We start from the raw sequence: 18,103 nt of genomic DNA on the forward strand, positions 1-18,103 counted from the left end.
ATGAGCCTTCTCGCTCGTGGAGACAGGTGGCGTCATTATCATCTAGAAGACGGGCCAAAGCCAAATATATTATATCACCACATCAAATTTGGAGCCATTTGGCGCAAACATTGTCTGAACCTGCTCTCCTTAAACAACGCAATGTCTACTATCTACCAGGTACTATGGTGAGTCTTTTCCGACCGCAGTCTGCATGAATTCACTGCTAACTACTAGAGCTGTCAACAGACGGCTGCCTTGACGGCACAGCAGAGCAACCATAGAGCTAAAAGCATCACAGGCAGGCGGCACCGACACTGACAGGGCCCGGGAGAGCTAGCGAGCAACTGGCTAGGCGATCCCCTCACGGTCATGCGTGCACATAGTTCGGAGTAGTCGCTAGTTTCACCGCAAGTACTCCGTCACAAGCATCAAGCAGGAGTATATTCCTTTTTCTTGCGACTTGATTATTTTCCTTGTCATTCCTGGGTGGGAGAGACAAACACCGGGGAGATTCATTGCCGCTGGCTTTGGCGCTGGGGTCTTGGGGCATTCTCGCACCATCCGGTGTCATCGTATCTCAGCACTACTCCAGTCGCCTACTGCTGCGGCGCTTCCGGCTCCCATAGCCCCAGCACAGCTCTGAGCGCTGATTTCCTACCTTGCCTGGCACTCTATTATTTTTTGCCTATGGTTTCGACTACGCTCGCACCTCACCTTGTTTTCCGCCGGTGTAGCAGCTGTCAGCCAGCTCTTCTTCCCGCAACCTTCGCTCCTCACCCCCACTTCACCTGCCTGTCCAAAATTCTGATCTCGATATCGCCCACTCTGCTTGGAACAAGCCTGTTTGCCCACGCGCTTTGTCCTCCTCTTCTTCTTTCCCTCCTCTCCCTCCTTGTCCTTTTCGTCTCTTGGTTTCTTCCCACGGCCACCGCGACCTTTCTGCATCATGGCGGGTATTTTCCGGACGATCTATGACTGGCTCTTGAGGATGTTCTGGTAAGTGGGCCTTTGTCCCAATAAGTGTCGCCTGCGACAAGCCCCGGCCCGTCCCCGCAGCATTCAAGGTTCGGTTGACTAAGGCCTGCGATGCGTCGCGACTGTAGGGCGACGGAGATGGACGTCACCATGATCGGTCTTCAAAACGCGGGGAAGTCATCGCTATTGCGTGTGCTCGCGGTATGTTATCGTCCTTAACATTCAAAGCTCGGTAGTCGACTAGCATCGCTAACGTTGTACAGGGTGGAGAGTTCACTGTAGAGTAAGTTGCTTGTTGTAGGGGTGCCTGAAGTCACTGTCCCCTATTAATAAGTCCTTGTCAGCTCTATCCCAACTATCGGCTTCAATACCAAGCGAGTTCAGAAGGGACATGTGACTCTCAAATGGTTCGTGGTCCCAGCACTTTCCGATCGCATGATTGACTAGTCTTAGTTGGGATCTTGGAGGGCAGCCGCGGTTCCGACCGATGTGGGAGCGATATTGTCGAGGAGTGAATGCCATCATGTAAGGACAATTCGAGAAGCGACCACGACTGCGCTGACCTTGGATAGATATATCGTCGATGCCGCAGACAGAGCGGCCTTGCCCGTAGCGAAGGAGGAATTGCACGACTTGATGAACAAGTCCACACTCGACGGCATACCGCTCTTGGTTCTTGGAAACAAATCTGACCTTCCCAATAAGCTCACTGTCGACGAGCTTATCGAGCAGATGAACCTCAAGTCCATCACGCGGCGCGAGGTGAGCTGCTATGGAATTAGCGCCAAGGAGGAAACAAACCTCGACGCAGTGCTGCATTGGTTGATTGCCCGAGCAAGCCGGTAATTGGCCTGCTGCGCGACGACCAGCTTTCCTATTGAAGCTGCGGCCTGGCAAGCTGGCTCTCTTCCCGCTCGATATCCGCCCATGAACGCCCTGAAACGACGATGACGATATAGATATTCAACATTGCGGCTCACAGCCAACCTGTAATGATGTCGACGAAGTGGATTGCATCTTGAAATGTCGTGTCTTGGAAATTCCCATTTGTGTTTGTCTCATTTCTCGCACTGCCTCATCTGCTCGTTAGTCGGTCACTTGATATTCGAGATTCCCTAAAAACGCGCGCCCGGAAGCCATATATGTCTGTATTTAAGTCAACACTGTCAGGCGAAAATAATAGTGCCCAACGTTAGGGATGCTCAGTGAGTAGCATTTGTGACTGGGCAAAGCTCAAATAACAAGCGTAGTAAGACGTTGATCCGTAGACGTCATTGCAAGACCCAAAAAGTCATAAAGAATCGCATGTCAACTCGGTAAATTCATCGTCCTGAAGCTCTTTGAAATACTAGAAGAGAAGACAAAAGAAAGAGAAACGCGCCTATTTTATCGCATCGCCAGCAGCCAGCTAAATAAGAGGCGGCCAACAGCCAACACACAGACCAAGTGATGCGTTGGCAATGCAGAAGGACGGCAACTAATCATGTTCCGCGACCACCCCGCCAGCCAGGCTACTTACAGGATACTCTTTAGATAAATGACCAGTGACTTTTAAGAATGAAAGATCAAGCGAAACATTCACTGCTACAGGCTCATTGCTGGCTTCATTTACCCCAGAGTTGACAGGTCGCGTCGGGTTCTTAGTTGTGGGTGTTATGGTTGGTTCAGGGGTGGCGCAAATGCCCGTTCCTCACTACCACTTCTTCAGCTTCTTCGCCAGACTAGTTTCGTCTACGCTGTACAGGGATGATATTATGGGGGATTATTGCAAATTGCACCATTGCAGCCGAGCTATATTCAGGGTGGAGGTGGTTCTGGGGCAGGGTAATTCACGATTATTGAATGTCTCACTATAGCGGAGCAGCAGGAGTTCGTAGGGCTGACATGAGCTGATAATGACATGGCCAGATGACGAAGCTGTTGAAACTGAAAGATGCGATAAAAGTCACGAGTGTTGTGTTCTGCAGAGTACGAAGACGAGGTCTTTGACGGCGTACCTGAAAGCATAGCCACGATAGCACTCGTCAGACACAGCCAGCAGGATTAGGAAAATAATCACGAATTCACGATCCAACTTCATCAGGGTTGTCATGATTATTTATTTGATCAGCGCAGTCGTTACTGTTAGTCGTCACTCCATCGCATCAGCCACTTGCATGACTCCATATTCTAGCCCCAGCTCCAATCAACCGCGGTTCTCGAACCGCACAACACGAGCTCGTATGCGAATGCGTAAAGCCGCCAAGCCGCTTTTGCCATCACTCACTGCTCAGCCACAGCCCTGTCGGCATCGCTGGCACCGGCGCTGGGCCTGCTTTTTGGCTGCTGCCTTAAGATCTCCCTTTTCCCCTGCAACGTTCCATTTTGTCATCCATTCTATCTTTCGCTGTCGGTGTCGCTTATCAATTCGACTCCTACTACCTCTGCGCTCGCTTTTCGGACCTATCGTTTATTCGGCTATTCTACGTATCTCTACCCTTGCACTACAGATTACCTACCGGTCGACGTCATCTCCACCGGACTACTACGGGTGAAGGTCTATCTACAGAATATCGACCATGGGTGTTATGTTAGAACGGCGAGATAACTGGTGAGTTATTTTCTTTCAGAAAAGTCGAGTCTGTAGGACGATACATCCGTTCTGGACTTGCGCCGTCAGAACCAGGCTAACAGAACCCTTTTCAGCTATGAGGACATATGGGGCAACCGTCGCTGCAATAACTGGCACTCATGGGGTCGCTGGGTTGCATTCGCCGTGATTGTTGGCGTGGCTTTGATCGCGTTTTTCGCCTTATCGTACGTTTTCCTCGCTTCAACGCCCAGGACCCAGACAATCAAGAACAATAATACTAACAGACGTCGTAGATGCTACAACGCTCGAAGGCGCCGAAGCCGCGGCCTCCGCCCATACACAGGAACCGCCTGGATGGCTCCTCCTCCTCCATATCATCCGCAGTCACATCAAGATCCCTACAACCAGCCGCCTCCCCCACCGCAATACACCCAGTCTCCAGGACCGCACGGATACTTTGGCGGCCAGCAGTCAGGTATCGAGTTACAGCAACCACCGAATGCGCACTACGCGGGCGGACCGGTCTATTCGCCGCCTCCTGGGCCGCCACCTGCTGGATACCAGAACGGGAAGCCTTAATGCGCATGCGCAAGGTTTCGGCGGGATGAGAGTGTGACGGGGAGACGAAACGAAATACCACGATGAATAGGTCTAATTAATCATTATCTTATGCTATGGGCGTTTTAACCGTGTTCTGGGATTCGAGTTGTTATCATACGTTTATTCCGTCACTGGGCTGCAGTTGCAGTTATGGGAATCATATGTCATATTACCCCCTGTAGTTAGCTTTTTGCTCTAAGAGCTATACACTTTCTTTGAGCTCTATTTGCCCTTAACCTTCCAGCTGTCTATGGATGCCAACAACCTACCATAGAACTATACCTCAAGTTAGTGCATACGTACCGTGTCCGAACGCTATCGCAGAAATATTCTATACCAGTGGAGCTCTCGATATTTGAGACCCGCCGTCCAACCGCTTCTGGGTTAAGAGCTGAAACCTGTTGAACAGCTTATACTACATAGGTAGTTAGTTGATCAAAACTAAAAGATTATAATGCAATTATGTGATCAAGAACGATCAATTGTAATGCTAGCTGACTATCCGGTTGGAGGCGTGCAGTCAGTATGGTTTCCATCCATCTTACATTCTGAAGACCAACCAACAATATGTCTCACATATTAATTTCAAAGTCCACTCAATATTAACCAGCCTCAGAGAACTGAATGTCCGAAATGCAGCTGCTTCAACACTACCCCTTCTCGAGTACATACATATACAGTTCACCATCAAGGCACCAAAATTCCACCTCTGATCGACAGGGAGACAGAAGCTCCAACTGTTCCTCGACGGTACTTGGTAACTCTGGTAATACGGGTACGCATGCAGGAACCCCGGGTGCAACCCCTCACATTTGGGTGCGTAACTGTATGTTAGAATTAAAATACTCCCGCCACAGGCGCTTATTGAGACGCGCACTCGCAATCGAAGATCGCTATCTTCACCTTCGAAGTTCCCCCCTTCCCTGCCGTTCTCCGCAATCAAGCCCGTTTACACTTGAGCAACGTCGTTTGTGGCTTGCGCTCGTTAATCCTTCTTTCTTTCTTCACATCCCTTCTCTCGTTTGGTCTTTTGACCTTGTCGCTCTTTTCTTATCCTCGAGTCCGAAACCCAAACGGAAACCTCCTTCAGACGCCCGTCGGCCCCGTCCGTGCTACTTATGCCCCTGGACTTGACGGCAGTGCGCTCGTCCTGACACTACACTCCACCCGCCACTTTTGAGACTTTTATTTTCTTTTATTTTCTTTTTTTCGTCGTTCAATCCTTTGTGAGATATACTTGAAGGGCCGATCTCGGACTACAGTACTATCGTTCTGAAAAAGAGAGGATATTCGGATGGACAATTACATCCTTTGAATACGTCGCCACAGCCATTGCGCGGAGCACAGTGCTCAGGGCACTCGGAAGCCATTGCGATACCCGCTAAAATTGGTGCGACAAGCACAAACCACCATTATTGGATTACTGTCCTAAGTCGGCGAATGAGCTATGCTCCAGTGAGCACCGGATACTTATCGTTAAACACATATCGCTATCATTATCTTGCGCCTTTTGTGCGCCAGTCGCTCTTGTCGAGAGTGACATACCATCGCATCCGAATTGAGCTCAATCGCATTCTTTATCGAGCTACCAGGATCGCGCCACCCGCTTATCGCAGAGTGGGGTTGAGATTGAGATTAATTAGTGCTGTACGGAGAGCCGGACAATCAGACGGACCACCAAAATGAGTCCGACGGCATTAACTTATTCGTTATGGGTGCGCGATACGGCCGATGACCTTGCTTCGGTCCCCCAGACATTCTCTAGTTGGGACAATTGTATGAACAAAAGCTACTGCAAGTATGTGGCCGTGATCCTTCATACCCGATGAATTGCTAGCTGACACATGTATAGATGGCCTGTCATTGCCGGTATCATAGTTGGAGGCGTGATCCTCCTCACCATCATTGCTTGCGTCGTAAATTGCTTATGCTGCGGTATTCGATGCTGTACATGCTGTTGTTCATGTTGCTGTCCCAAGCCCCGGCAAAAGCGGGCAAAATTCGCAGATGACCCGTACCACCAGCCTCCGCCAATGCCGGCACAGATGCCGTCGGTGAACAACACCTACAACAATAGTTACGAAGCAGGCTATCAACCGGGTTATCAGACCCCTCAAACGCTGCCCACATATCGAGGGGCCCAAGTGGCTCGCTTCGATACACCGTCGAGTCCTGGCATCTCGAAGATGAACGAGGATGCTTTGCCTGCCATGCCTACCTGGGACCAAGGAGTTAGCCGGAGAGTGGAGGATAACAGTCCGCAGTCGGACTCGGTAGAGATGGAACCAATGAATCCTTTGAACCGTCCACCTCAGCGTACCCCATCCGCAACTGCAGGAGGTTATATGGCGCCGCCTCAGCGCACGCCGTCAGCCAACTCGGGCGGTTATATGGGACCGCCACCAATTCGAACCCCATCAGCACCCGGGTTCAGGCCAGGCCCAAACGGTTACATGAAACCACCGCCTATCAGAACAGCAGTTCAAAACGACTATTCCCCCGACCCCCATGGATACGATGACCAGAATCCCTACGGCTACCACTCTCAACCTCTCGGTCACAGCCCCTATGACCACAGCCCGTACGATCAGCCGTACCGAGACAACTCTCCGGGTGGTGACTCCCAAGCAATGTCACCGCCGGATCACGCCTACCCAGGGCCTCAATACCCAGTTGGCATCGCAGTTTCGCCAACAACGGAGATGAACCGCCCAGTTCCATTTCGACAACCCTCTCCAGGCTTACCATTCCGACAAGCATCACCAGCGGTCCCATTCCGAACAAACTCCCCAGCAGTCCCGTTCAGACAGATCTCTCCAGGCTCAGGAATCCCATCCCGACAAGCATCACCAGCAGTGCCTTTCCGTCAACCCTCGCCGGGATTCAGCCAACCGTCAACGCAGCCACCTAGTTACAGAGCTTATTCCCCCGGTACTCCAACATCACCCCCACCACCATTTACCTCTGTTCCACAGCAGGTCAGCGACCCGGGCCGGCCCCCGAGTCTCCTGCAGAGCGGGCGTAAGCCCGCGCCTGATTCATTCAGAGATGTCTGAGTACTGAGCAGCGCAAAGCTTTGTATCCTAGCGCGTCACGCGCTCTCTAACCTCCTTCGCTTCCTCTTCTTCACCTGATAATGATTCGTGTGGCTCATGTAGTCACGTTCATATACCCGACAGGACAGTTGGCGCAGGCGTCTGCGACGCCCATATCTGCTCTTGAGGCGCCACTTCCCGGTCTCTCTCCCAGAAAGTCTCTTGCAGAACAGAGCGTAAAGCCACGTCCCAATTCTTCTTTCGGCCACGCCTGATTCACGGGACAGTGGCCTCCAAAATCTCTTTTCTTTCTTCTCATGTACATACATACCATACTCACTCTTTGCCATGAACGCACCTCAAACGCTCGGCTCGGCGATGATCTATATCCCCACCTATCTACCTACGTGTCGGATGATGAAAGTTATGAATATAAGGTGCTGATTTCTTTTCTTATACTGATATATCGCGATTATATTCCTTCTCGTAACCAACAGATAGAACTCTACTGGAGGAGCATATAGTAGCATAATAATAGTAATTGTACACGCTGCGATGCGGGTGCCATCCATCCATACATCTTATCCCTCCCACGAACAGTTAAACTGAGACCGAAATGTTCCCATACCCTACCCTATATAGTTCACTCCTCACAGCGTAAAATCAAACTCCCTAAACCCTTCCTTAAACGCCTCCGCATCACCCTGTTCCTCCGCCTGACTCTGCACATCATCTTTCCAACTAATCCTTTTCTCTAACTGCATCAGTTTCGCCATCACGCGGCGCCCGAATTGTAGATCGAAGCGGGTTTCTGTGGGGAGGGGGAGGAGGAGGGTTCTTTCAACCCCTTTAGGTTCTTTTGAAGGTGAAGGTTCTGATTCTGATTCAGCAGGAGACCAGATCCACAGGCGGAAAAAGTCGCCTGGTTCGGCGCTGGGGTCATTGGTTGGATCTATTGTTGTTTCTGACCCTAATCCTGATCCTGATGTTGATCTTGACTTGGCAGGTTCGAATTTCGGGTACTTCAGGTTCTCAGCCTCAACTTTGAACGCTGCTTCGAGGAGGCCCCGTTTTATTAGATCCGCTGGCACAGGGAGAAACTGCCAGTGCACGTGGATGCCATTTGAGCGAGAGACTTCCCAGGTGACTGCGCCGAGGGCGCCGTTGCTGCGATTTTGAAGCATAGCGTGCAGTGCGCTGCGGTACCGTTGCATTTCGCCCCAGGCTGCGTGCCGGGCTGGTGCGTCGGTTATGCTGTTGAGTGCGGGGGAGTGGTTGAATGGGATGATGAGCATATGGCCGGGGAAGTTTAGGTGCGGGACGAAGGTCTTCGAGGTTGGTAGGGGTCCTTTCGCTGTTGTGAGGTAGGCTTCTGTGCCGATTGAGGTGATGAGGTGAGTTGCGATATTTGGGTTGGAGAGGCAGAAGAAGCATTGCTCTGGTCCTGGGGGCGGGGCACGCGCGCGTTTCCTAGGGCGTTGGTTGTGGTTGTTGTCGTCTGTGGGTGCGAAGCGGGAGTAGGAGGTGTTTTGGTCTGGGAGGGGTTTGCGTTTAGTCGGGATGGAGGGGAAGGGGGTTACTGTTGTGCCGACGGGGATGCTCAGGGGATGGGGTGTCTTGGGGTCCAGAGTGAAGGCGTACATCCATTTTTGTTTGGATATTTTGCTGTATGACGCGAGGCTGATGAAGCGGGTTAGGGGTTTGGCGTCTGGGCTGTCTTCTGTCGGGAGGTGGAAGAATGGTTCACGCTCGTAGAAGAGCCCGTCTGTTGATGAGAGGTGGTAGCGGGGTTTGAGTGCTGAGCAGAGATCTGCGATGCATTGCGTTTCTTGCGGTGGTGTGGCGTTTTCTGGTAGGTCTACCTTGGATCCATTTCGGATACCCTTGGGCCATTGATGGGTTAGGAGGATGTCGGCGTGATGCGCACCAATGAGTGTCCTGGCGTCTGACTCGGTGTAGCTCGGGTGGTACTTGCTTCCTGAGGCGCTTGCGTCTACTAGATTTCCACCCAAAGCGACGATGCGAATACCTTCCGAGGTCTTCAACGTGCCGCGCTTCCCCAAGTAGTAGAGGTTGGGGCAGACTTCATCATTGGCTTCAATCTGCTCGATTACCCGAGCAGGGAGGGGCTTGCTCCCCAAGGTAAAGTAGATCGGAAGTGGAACAGCTATGCTTCCCTGTAGCAGGGCTGTCATCTGTTGGAGTTCATGCTCTGTAGAGCAATCACCGAATAGGTCTCCAGCAATGACGGCAAACGAAAAGCTTTGCTTGACATGGAGCTTTGCGAGCTTGGTGAAGACCTCCTGCAGTTCGCAGTTGACATTCCCAATCACGACTCTGTTTAGTTGTTAGTAAGAGCGGCCCGTTTCGAAGGTATTCGCACTTACATCTTCGAAGCCATAGTGCGTACTTATAGTGTTTAGTAGCGTAGGGCTCCGGATGTGTCAATGACGCAAGATTTGTATACTATGTAAAGAAGCAGCGTCCGCTCATCAGTTGACTTCCAATAACCAGTCCAAAAGCCGCGACAGAGTAGGGCTGAGAGAATCAAAGCAGCTGATAATCATGGAGCATTGTCTGCAATATATCCCCAACCTCAATCTGCGCGGACCTCGAATTTGGCCAAAAACGTTATGGAGCTTGGACCAAGCCTAAGATCACGTGATAACACTTATTTGTGGGAAGCGATGGATGTGTGTCTCATTGGGTAGCCGGTAGGCCGCCTATCTAGTTAAGATATCTAACTTACTAATAGATTACCAAGCGAGGTCGAACTACTAGGGACAGGCGGTACTGGAGGGCAGTATGTTCCGACTTATTGGGTGGAGCACGTGCCGCCACAATCACCGCTAATCTCCGCACCGGAACAAAGAATCTACGGCGCCGAGTAATTTTTTTGATGGATGCGCTTGATGCTGCGACAAGTTCGAGACTCAGTACGAAGTCACGCACTATCCGCGGCGCTGCTTCATACCGCTACCCTCGTCTCTCAGAATGGTGGCAATGTCGTCAGCTTCGCGGAATAAACCGGCGAAGCGTGTGAAGTCCGGAACAGAGACGACCAAGAATCACCGATTCGAGACGTTTTCACAGCGGGTGACGAAGCTTAAAATCGATCCTATCCACCGCGTACGACGACCGAGCTTCAGCGATGAGGGAGATGAGACTGCCTCCCACTTCCGATCGGCATTCGAGCATTGGGCGGAGTTGAACTTATCGGAAAACTTCAGCGCATTCGTCCGCCGAGTGAACCCGCTATGCGAGAGCCTGCCCCAGATTCTTTATTACGAGGAGAAGATTTTCAAATTACTGGTCGAATACATTGATAAGCGAGATGCCGTGTCAATAGAGCCTTTGCTCAGTCTGCTTTCTCAGTTTGCCCGAGATCTGGGTGTGCGGTTTGAGAAGTACTTTGCGGCTTCCGTGACTCTGGTCGCTTCCGTCGCAGCCACCCATCCCGATGTCGAGGTGGTTGAATGGAGCTTCACTTGCCTGGCATGGACGTTCAAGTTCCTCTCGCGGCTTCTGGTTCCAGACCTGCGGCAACTTCTTGGTATCATGACCCCGTATCTCGGCAAAGAACGACAGAAGCCATTTGTTGCGCGATTTGCTGCGGAGTCTTTGTCGTTCTTGGTTCGAAAAGCTGGGCTTGTGTATTATAAGAATCCTGAGCCTCTTCAGCTGGCGGTGTCATTCTTGTTTGACGACTTGCGGCAGGCCGGAGCCGACTCGAAGAATGTGGAACTATACAAGTCGGGTCTTATGGCGATGTTCTCCGACTCTATCAAGGGAGTAAAGAACGGGCTTCACTCAAACGGAACGGATATCTTTCAATGTCTGTTAGAGACCGTATGCACCGACGATGATCTCAGGAGCAGCCTTTCACTCGATGTGGTCAGTGGGGTGTTGATAAATGTCATTCATAGTACGACGCCCGAGACATTCGAGCCCATTCTCGATATTGTCACATCTTACGTTCACTCCCACTGCCGGAGTGATACCAAAAACTACGCTGTCGCATGTTGTCGGGTCGGTTTTCTCTGTGTGGCCACCCGCAAGGGCATGCGAGTGAAGAACTGGAAATCTGTGCTCGAAAGCCTGCTTCTTCTGCTTCAGTCTGCTGAAAGTGCGCCTGATGCATACAGCGATGCTATTCCTCAACTACTTACCGCAGTCGCATATGCTCTCCAGATATCGCCCATGGATGAGATGCTTCCGTTTATGCGTTCTATCATGGATGCAGTGACAATCGGTCGACTCTCGACCTATTTTCTTTCCTTTTGCGCCACCTTCTCTGAGTGGGGTGCTGAAAGGTTTCACAGCGTTGTTTTACCCTACTTCCAGAAGTAAGTCAGATTCCTCAGTTGCTCTCAACCTCTACTAACGACACATCTAGGTTCGTGAACAATTCGTGGGAAGACCGTGAGCATGAGCTTTGTTTGGCCTTACTCCGGCTTAGTCGAACTGGTTGCATCACCTCTGTAGCCTCAAAGCCCGGCTATATTATCTGTCCAGCTTCTTGGAAATCTCGAATCCGGGATACCCTGCGCCAAGCCGATCCAAGCGCTTCTGGCGTCGCACTCCTCAACGCATATACGAAACTCCCGACAGCGCTCTCTCTATCCACAGACCCTTCTTTACTACCTGATATGGCTGAGGTCCTCCACGATAACTTGCTCCACGTGCTTAACGATGAGGACTCTAGCTCCACGCCCGGAACTTACTTCTTCCTCGGGCATGGATTCAAAGCCTACGTGAATTTGAGTACAACGCTAGGGACTACCGATTCCGGTCTCTGGGGTCGGGTTCTCACTGTAGCAGCGAAGTTCTCTCGCCTTCACGCTTTTCTAGAGGCAACATATGCCTATATCACCGCGTGCCCTGACAAGCTCGAGGTCGGCACATCTATCGAGTCATTCGTTGATGCCTTGATAGACAACCTTGCAGCGCCATCTCATCAATTGCGTCTAGTATCTTTGAAGATTTTGTGCGAATTAGTCAAGGCTTCAGGCGAAGATGCTTCGCTCATATCCTTGGCCATTGAAATTGAGGAAAGCGAGCTTACTCTGCAGAGCGCCAGAGTCTTGTCAATGCAAGTACGGAAACTCTCCATATCATATCCTCAAGTTATCTCCCGCAGATGGATGGCGAGATTGCTCCCAACATTTTGCTTCGGTTTGTTCTCAAAGAAACTGGCTCCGCTGTGGGACGATTCTGCGGCTGCCCTAAAGTCAATGAGCGAGCATGCGGAGGGCGAGAAGAATATCACTGAACTGGCTACCCAGTGGCTTCAAGAGAAAGGATCATCGCACAGTGAACCAGAGAATGACGATGACGAAGACTACAATGTGGCTGGATATTACCAATGCTTCAACGCAGCCAAAATCGAGAGTTTATGCGCAACGCACTTTCATTCCTTCGAGCCAAATTCGATGTTGACGCAAGACTTTGAAAACGATCACATGCTCTTGGAAGTAGTCCCGACTGCTCCACGCACGCAGGCCCTGCGTGTCTTCAATGCCATTCCCAACATAGCAGAAAAGCGCTCTCGCCAGATCGTCCCACTTTTCCTTTCATGGGCACTACGAGATGACGAGGATGGCCCGTCTCCTAAAGACTCGGCAACGAAGACCCATGATTCCGATGAGGATTCGTACATTCCTTGGGGTTTCCACGACCGGTTGTCATTCCTGAAACTTTTCGGACAGTTCATCAACCCATCTGTACTATACAGAGCTCCAGAGGTCCATGATGCCCTGCTCGGTTTGCTCTGCCACGGAAACTCGGAAATCCAGAAATGTGCTCTCAAAGCTCTATTCACGTGGAAGACTGCGGGCATTGTACCCTATCGCGAGAACCTTCTCAACGTCTTGGACGAGTCGCGGTTCAACGATGAGCTGGCCGTATTTGTTCGGGTCGGCAGAGAGGACAGCTTGATCGAGGAGAAACACCGTGACGACGTGGTCCCTGTGATTCTCCGACTCCTCTATGGTCGGATGATTTCCAAGGCCAGTGCCAACGCCGGCCAGGCAGGACAAAGCGGACGACGCAAGGCCATTTTACGCACTCTGGCACAATTACCTGATCGCGATTTCGACATTTTCATACAGATTGCGTTTGGTCCACTTGGCCATATTCACTTGGTGAAGGACAATAAGGTCGACGACCAAATCTTTCTGCAGGAACCGGTCGGTCCACGAAGGCAGATGGGTCTGCTCAGACTGATTGAAACAGTATTTGAAACCCTTCGAACCCGCATGTCTTTGTACGCCGAACAATCTATGGATGTTGTACTGCACTGCCTCGTGCGGGCTTGTCGTGCTTTGGCACAAGAGCAGCAAAACGTCGCTGCTGATTCCCAAGAGGGTCGACTAGCTACAGCCTTGCGGAATATCCGGCAGGCATCCATTCGCTGCCTTGACCTCATATTTTCCGTCTCGCAGGATCGAGACTGGACATCGCGCGTTCGTATCATCTTTGATGAGGTTATCAACTTAAGACTGGATAATTTCGCGGTGGAAACAGCTCAGGGTGTTTCAGGTCTTCTCAGACTGTTCCACACTTGGGCCTCTGCATCTAGGTCTTCATTCTATCTTGCAAAGTTCAACAATCTTCTCGTGACGAAAATCGTGGACACTCTTGGCGTGGAGTCGGCCCGTGATGAAGTGAAGATCTTCGTCATGGACGAAATCTTGACTCCGCTGATTGATCTTGCGTCTGGAAAAGAGCTTGAAGAGAATGAGGAAATGGGAGACTTTTCGCCCGAAGAGATTCGGTCAGAAAATCTGTCTCCTTACATCGAGCATACACTCTCACACTTAGGACATCTGTTGAAGCGTGGCCCTTCCAAGCCGGTTCTGGTTTCTGGCGTTCATACCCTCTCACGCCTGGCCCCATGTGTCGAGTCATCGAAGGAAACATCAAGCTTGATCAGTATTTTGACGTATCTTCTCCGCCAGCCGTCCGAACGAGTGTCGCCCAAGACGAAGTCGGACCTTCTCCACAGTTTAGAGCACTTCTTGCCTCTGTACAATACGCATGAAGACCCGAAGCTGTCCGAGGAAGTGTTCCATGCTGTCTGCTCTATGTTCGACTACTTCAGAGATGACAAGAACCGGGAAGTCTTGTCCAGAGTCTTTACAGCTTTCGCCAACCACGTACCTGAACTTTCCGAGGTCGCGTCTCTCTGCGAAGATCTCAACTCCATCTCCGTCAAGAAGCTCGAAGTGGACTATGGGCGTCGACTGCAAGCTTTCAGAAAGCTGACCGATGACATCTGGGATTCTCTCAATGCTAAGCAGTGGCGGCCTTTGCTGTATAACATGCTCTACCACGTGAAAGACGAGGAGGAGTTGGCTATTCGGTCCAGCGCTTCTTTCGGTCTGAAGCGCTTCATAGAACGAGCTGCTGCTGCTGGAGATGAAAAAGCAGAGTCATTTGAGCCGCTTGTTAATGAGGTTCTGTTCCCCGCGTTGCAAGCCAGTATGAGGCACAAGTTTGAGCTCACTCGTGCCGAATTCCTACAAGTGCTTGGTCATTTGGTCAAGTTCAACCCAACACACCCCGCCCTGCAGGACATGCATGTGCTCCTTGTTGGTGACGACGAGGAGGCCTCGTTCTTCAACAATCTTCTTCACATCCAGCAGCACCGTCGTCTCCGAGCCCTCCGACGCCTCGCGACTGAGGCGGCTAATGGAAACATTCAAGCCTCAAATATAAGCACCATCTTCATTCCCCTCAATGAACATTTTGTGTTCAATGAGGCTGCTGATGAGAATGCTCACAATCTCATTGCAGAGGCCGTTGCAACCATCGGCACACTCGCCGAGGGCTTGGATTGGAACCAGTTTAGGGCTATTTTCAGGAGATACCGCGGCTACATGACCAGCAAATCGGAGATGGAGAAGAACGTACTGAGGCTTTTGAGTAGAATGTCTGATGCCCTTACGAGTGCAATGGGCCAGTACCAGTCAAGCAAAACCCAGACTCAGACCCCGACAGAGAAGAACGATAGTGCTATGGACGTTGAACCTCCTAGGATGTCCGCGCTTGCGAAGTCAATCCCTTCTGCAGCAAAGGTTGCAAACGAGCTCACCACTGGCTTTATCCCTGTGTTGACAGACTTTATTCACCACAAGGATGAGGCCCAGATGAGTTTGCGTCTCCCAGCAGCAATCACGACGATCAAGCTCATGAAGCTGTTGCCCGAGCAAGATATGGCTATTCGGCTGCCGCCGGTTCTTCTTGACGTCTGTAGCATCCTCAAGAGTAAAGCCCAGGATTCTCGAGATACAGCGAGGAAAACATTGAACGACATTGCTCTTTTGCTGGGACCGGGCTACATGGGTTACATTCTCAAGGAACTGCGTCATACTCTCAAGCGAGGATACCAGCTCCACGTCCTCTCGTTCACCGTTCACTCCATTCTTGTTGCCACGACGGACGAGTTCAAGCAGGGTGATCTGGACTATTGCTTAGCTGATCTCAGTTCGGTGGTCATGGATGATACATTCGGTACTGTTGGCCAAGAAAAAGAAGCCGAGGACTATGTCAGCAAGATGAAGGAGGTGAAAAGCAACAAGAGTTATGACTCTATGGAGCTTTTGGCCAAGAACTCAACCGTCCGCAACCTTGCCAGTCTGCTGCAACCCTTGCAGTCTCTGTTGCGGGAGAAGCTGAATTCCAACATCGTCAGAAAGGCCGATGAACTCTTGCGGAGAATTGGTATTGGTCTATTGAGGAATCCAGGTGTTGAAAGCCGTGATATTCTTATCTTCTGCTACGAGGTCATCAAAGAAGCATACAAGGAGCCAACCCAATCCGACACTCAGAATATCAAAACTGCCCAGGAAGAGAACTTCTTGATTGACATGAAGGGCCAGAGACGGAATGAGAAGCGAGGGAGCACCTCCTCCTACGTATACAAGTCTATCCGCTTCTCTTTTGATGTTCTTCGCTCTGTTCTCAGCAAGTTCAACTCTCTCCTTACTCCTGCTAATATGGCTGGCTTCCTTCCCATGGTTGGAGACGCTTTGGTTCAGGGACACGATGAAGTAAAGATCTCGGCTATTCGATTCCTGTCAACGATCATCAAGCTTCCCCTACCGGAAATCGATACAAACGCGCCGGTCTACCTCACGGAAGCCGTCAAATTGATCAAGGAGGCACCAAGCACCAACACTGAAGGTGCACAAGCAGCGTTGAAGTTAATCTCCGCTATGCTTAGGGAGAGAAAGGACGTCAAGCTTAGAGACGGACACCTCGCCTATTTACTTCAGCGCCTCACGTCTGACATTGAAGAGCCAGACCGCCAGGGAGTTACATTCAACTTCATCCGGGCCGTCATGGCGCGCAAGTTGGTCGTGGCTGAAATGTACGAGCTTGTGGACAACGTCGCCATGATGATGGTCACCAATCAGACCCGGTCCGCGCGTGATCTAGCTCGTGGTGTGTACATCCATTTCCTGATCGAGTATCCACAGGTCAAAAACCGATGGACGAAACAGCTTAGTTTCCTGGCCAAGAACCTGGAGTACAAGCATCAGGATGGTCGTCAGTCGGTCATGGAGGCAATTCACATGCTGCTCTCCAAGACAGGACAAGAGCTTGCTCAGGACATCGTCGGCACATTCTTCCTCCCTGTTGTCATTGCCATGGCGAACGATGATGCAGCTGAGTGTAGGGAGATGGCCGGTGCGCTCCTAGGTGAGTTCTACCGACGGGCAGACCGGGAGACCATGAAGACCATTCTCACTCCTCTTCAATCCTGGATTGAGCAGACGGAGAACCCCCTCCTCGCTAGCACCGGGTTGCAGGCGATGAGAATCTACTTTGAGGTGGAAGAAACCAACAAGGACAAAGAAGCCGGCTTTGTCGCCCAGACTCTCCCGACCATCATGCGGCCTATCATCAAGGATACCACGGAAACGGACAACTGGCAGACGCTGTACTTCTCGTTGCAGCTCTTCTCTAAGCTCGCCAAGGCCGTTCCTTCAGTTGCGCTATCCAAGGACCGTGTCAAGACATGGAATCTCATCTGCGAGTGTCTCTTCTATCCTCATTCTTGGGTTAAAAGCTGTGCTGCCAACCTTGTTGGAATCTGGCTGGCGGACTTGGCCAAGCACAACGCGACGACTGGGTATGCCTCTCTTCCCCTGGTGGGTGCTACGGGACTTGCCATGGACAAGGATACCATGCTCCTACTGCTCCGTGCTAGTCTCCGCTCTCTCCGCACCCCGGGCATCAGCGAAGAACTCGCTATGCAATCGGTCCGCAATATCATATTCATCGGCCGCTGTTGCGCCCAGAATGGCCTCGAATTGGACACGAGAGAAGAAAAGGATGAAGAGTCCGACGCAAGTGGTGATGAGGAGGAAGAGGATGCGGATGAGGCTGTTGACGGGAACCAGGATCAAGGCAGCCGCAGCAAGTCTGCCGTACGATTCATCTTCGAGCAGGCATCTTCCATCCTGCGTCGAGAAGTCATAACCACTCGGGCACCTTCCCTAATTCCCAAATCTGCCTCTGTTGGTCTTCTCGCTGCCCTCTGCCGGCACATCGAGCCAGAGCAAATTCTCGACTCGTTGCCTATTATCCTTCTTCCCCTGCAACACCTTACTGACACATCTATCCCGGCACCTCGCTCATCAGACGAGGCGTTCAAGGAATCGTACAAGGCGCTAGTCTCGAACTGCCATGAGGTTCTTGATCTTCTGCAGAAGAAGCTCGGTACGACGGAGTACATTAACCAGATGTCTGCTATCCAAGAGACTATCAAGAAGAGACGGGAGGGAAGGCGAGTCAAGAGAAGGATTGAGGCTGTGACGGATCCAGAGAAGTATGGTCGTGACAAGAAGAGGAAAAATGATCGCAAGCGCGAGAAGAGGAAGGAGAAGGGGGCTGAGCATCGCGGGAAGAGACGGGGTTGGTAAGGGGATTG

General features: G+C 51.3%; 6 protein-coding genes across 6 annotated transcripts; 5 read left to right on the forward strand and 1 right to left on the reverse strand.

The window, feature by feature from the left end:
• Positions 1 to 741: 741 nt before the first annotated feature.
• Positions 742 to 2,208, forward strand: BDV17DRAFT_73882 (ADP-ribosylation factor-like protein). The gene is made up of 6 exons (XM_073765057.1): positions 742 to 978; positions 1,086 to 1,158; positions 1,221 to 1,240; positions 1,302 to 1,364; positions 1,411 to 1,482; positions 1,530 to 2,208. Exons 1-6 carry the CDS (start codon positions 929 to 931, stop codon positions 1,801 to 1,803), a joined length of 552 nt encoding a protein of 183 aa, XP_073616177.1. The 5' UTR covers positions 742 to 928; the 3' UTR covers positions 1,804 to 2,208.
• A 722-nt stretch (positions 2,209 to 2,930) lies between these two features.
• BDV17DRAFT_73884 (uncharacterized protein) lies at positions 2,931 to 3,657 on the forward strand. Its single transcript, XM_073765058.1, has one exon. The coding sequence runs from the start codon at positions 3,048 to 3,050 to the stop codon at positions 3,489 to 3,491; it is 444 nt and encodes a 147-aa protein (XP_073616178.1). The 5' UTR covers positions 2,931 to 3,047; the 3' UTR covers positions 3,492 to 3,657.
• BDV17DRAFT_290665 (resistance to Congo red protein) lies at positions 3,516 to 4,108 on the forward strand (the record flags this gene model as incomplete). Its single annotated transcript, XM_073761959.1, has 3 exons — positions 3,516 to 3,547; positions 3,643 to 3,753; positions 3,823 to 4,108. The coding sequence occupies 3 exons, from the start codon at positions 3,516 to 3,518 to the stop codon at positions 4,106 to 4,108; spliced, it is 429 nt and encodes a 142-aa protein (XP_073616179.1).
• A 1,429-nt stretch (positions 4,109 to 5,537) lies between these two features.
• On the forward strand, positions 5,538 to 7,232 carry BDV17DRAFT_73887 (uncharacterized protein). Its single transcript, XM_073765059.1, has 2 exons — positions 5,538 to 5,927; positions 5,982 to 7,232. The coding sequence occupies exons 1-2, from the start codon at positions 5,812 to 5,814 to the stop codon at positions 7,183 to 7,185; spliced, it is 1,320 nt and encodes a 439-aa protein (XP_073616180.1). The 5' UTR covers positions 5,538 to 5,811; the 3' UTR covers positions 7,186 to 7,232.
• A 582-nt stretch (positions 7,233 to 7,814) lies between these two features.
• Positions 7,815 to 9,565, reverse strand: BDV17DRAFT_290667 (CwfJ domain protein; the record flags this gene model as incomplete). The annotated part of the gene is made up of 2 exons (XM_073761960.1): positions 7,815 to 9,501; positions 9,552 to 9,565. 2 exons carry the CDS (start codon positions 9,563 to 9,565, stop codon positions 7,815 to 7,817), a joined length of 1,701 nt encoding a protein of 566 aa, XP_073616181.1.
• A 555-nt stretch (positions 9,566 to 10,120) lies between these two features.
• BDV17DRAFT_298181 (putative HEAT repeat protein (DRIM)) lies at positions 10,121 to 18,095 on the forward strand (the record flags this gene model as incomplete). The annotated part of the gene is made up of 2 exons (XM_073763631.1): positions 10,121 to 11,510; positions 11,561 to 18,095. The coding sequence occupies exons 1-2, from the start codon at positions 10,159 to 10,161 to the stop codon at positions 18,093 to 18,095; spliced, it is 7,887 nt and encodes a 2,628-aa protein (XP_073616182.1). The 5' UTR covers positions 10,121 to 10,158.
• Positions 18,096 to 18,103: the final 8 nt, after the last annotated feature.

This window comes from Aspergillus undulatus (assembly GCF_047715775.1).
Source record: "Aspergillus undulatus strain CBS 261.88 unplaced genomic scaffold BDV17scaffold_20, whole genome shotgun sequence".
NCBI classification, from domain to species: Eukaryota; Fungi; Ascomycota; class Eurotiomycetes; order Eurotiales; family Aspergillaceae; genus Aspergillus; species Aspergillus undulatus.

Coding starts and splice junctions, on each gene's coding strand:
- BDV17DRAFT_73882 (XM_073765057.1), top strand. CDS start 929: ATGGCGGGTATTTTCCGGACGATCTATGACTGGCTCTTGAGGATGTTC. Junction 1,159..1,220: donor CGCTATTGCGTGTGCTCGCG/GTATGTTATCGT, acceptor AACGTTGTACAG/GGTGGAGAGTTCACTGTAGA. Junction 1,483..1,529: donor CGAGGAGTGAATGCCATCAT/GTAAGGACAATT, acceptor GACCTTGGATAG/ATATATCGTCGATGCCGCAG.
- BDV17DRAFT_73884 (XM_073765058.1), top strand. CDS start 3,048: ATGATTATTTATTTGATCAGCGCAGTCGTTACTGTTAGTCGTCACTCC.
- BDV17DRAFT_73887 (XM_073765059.1), top strand. CDS start 5,812: ATGAGTCCGACGGCATTAACTTATTCGTTATGGGTGCGCGATACGGCC. Junction 5,928..5,981: donor ATGAACAAAAGCTACTGCAA/GTATGTGGCCGT, acceptor ACACATGTATAG/ATGGCCTGTCATTGCCGGTA.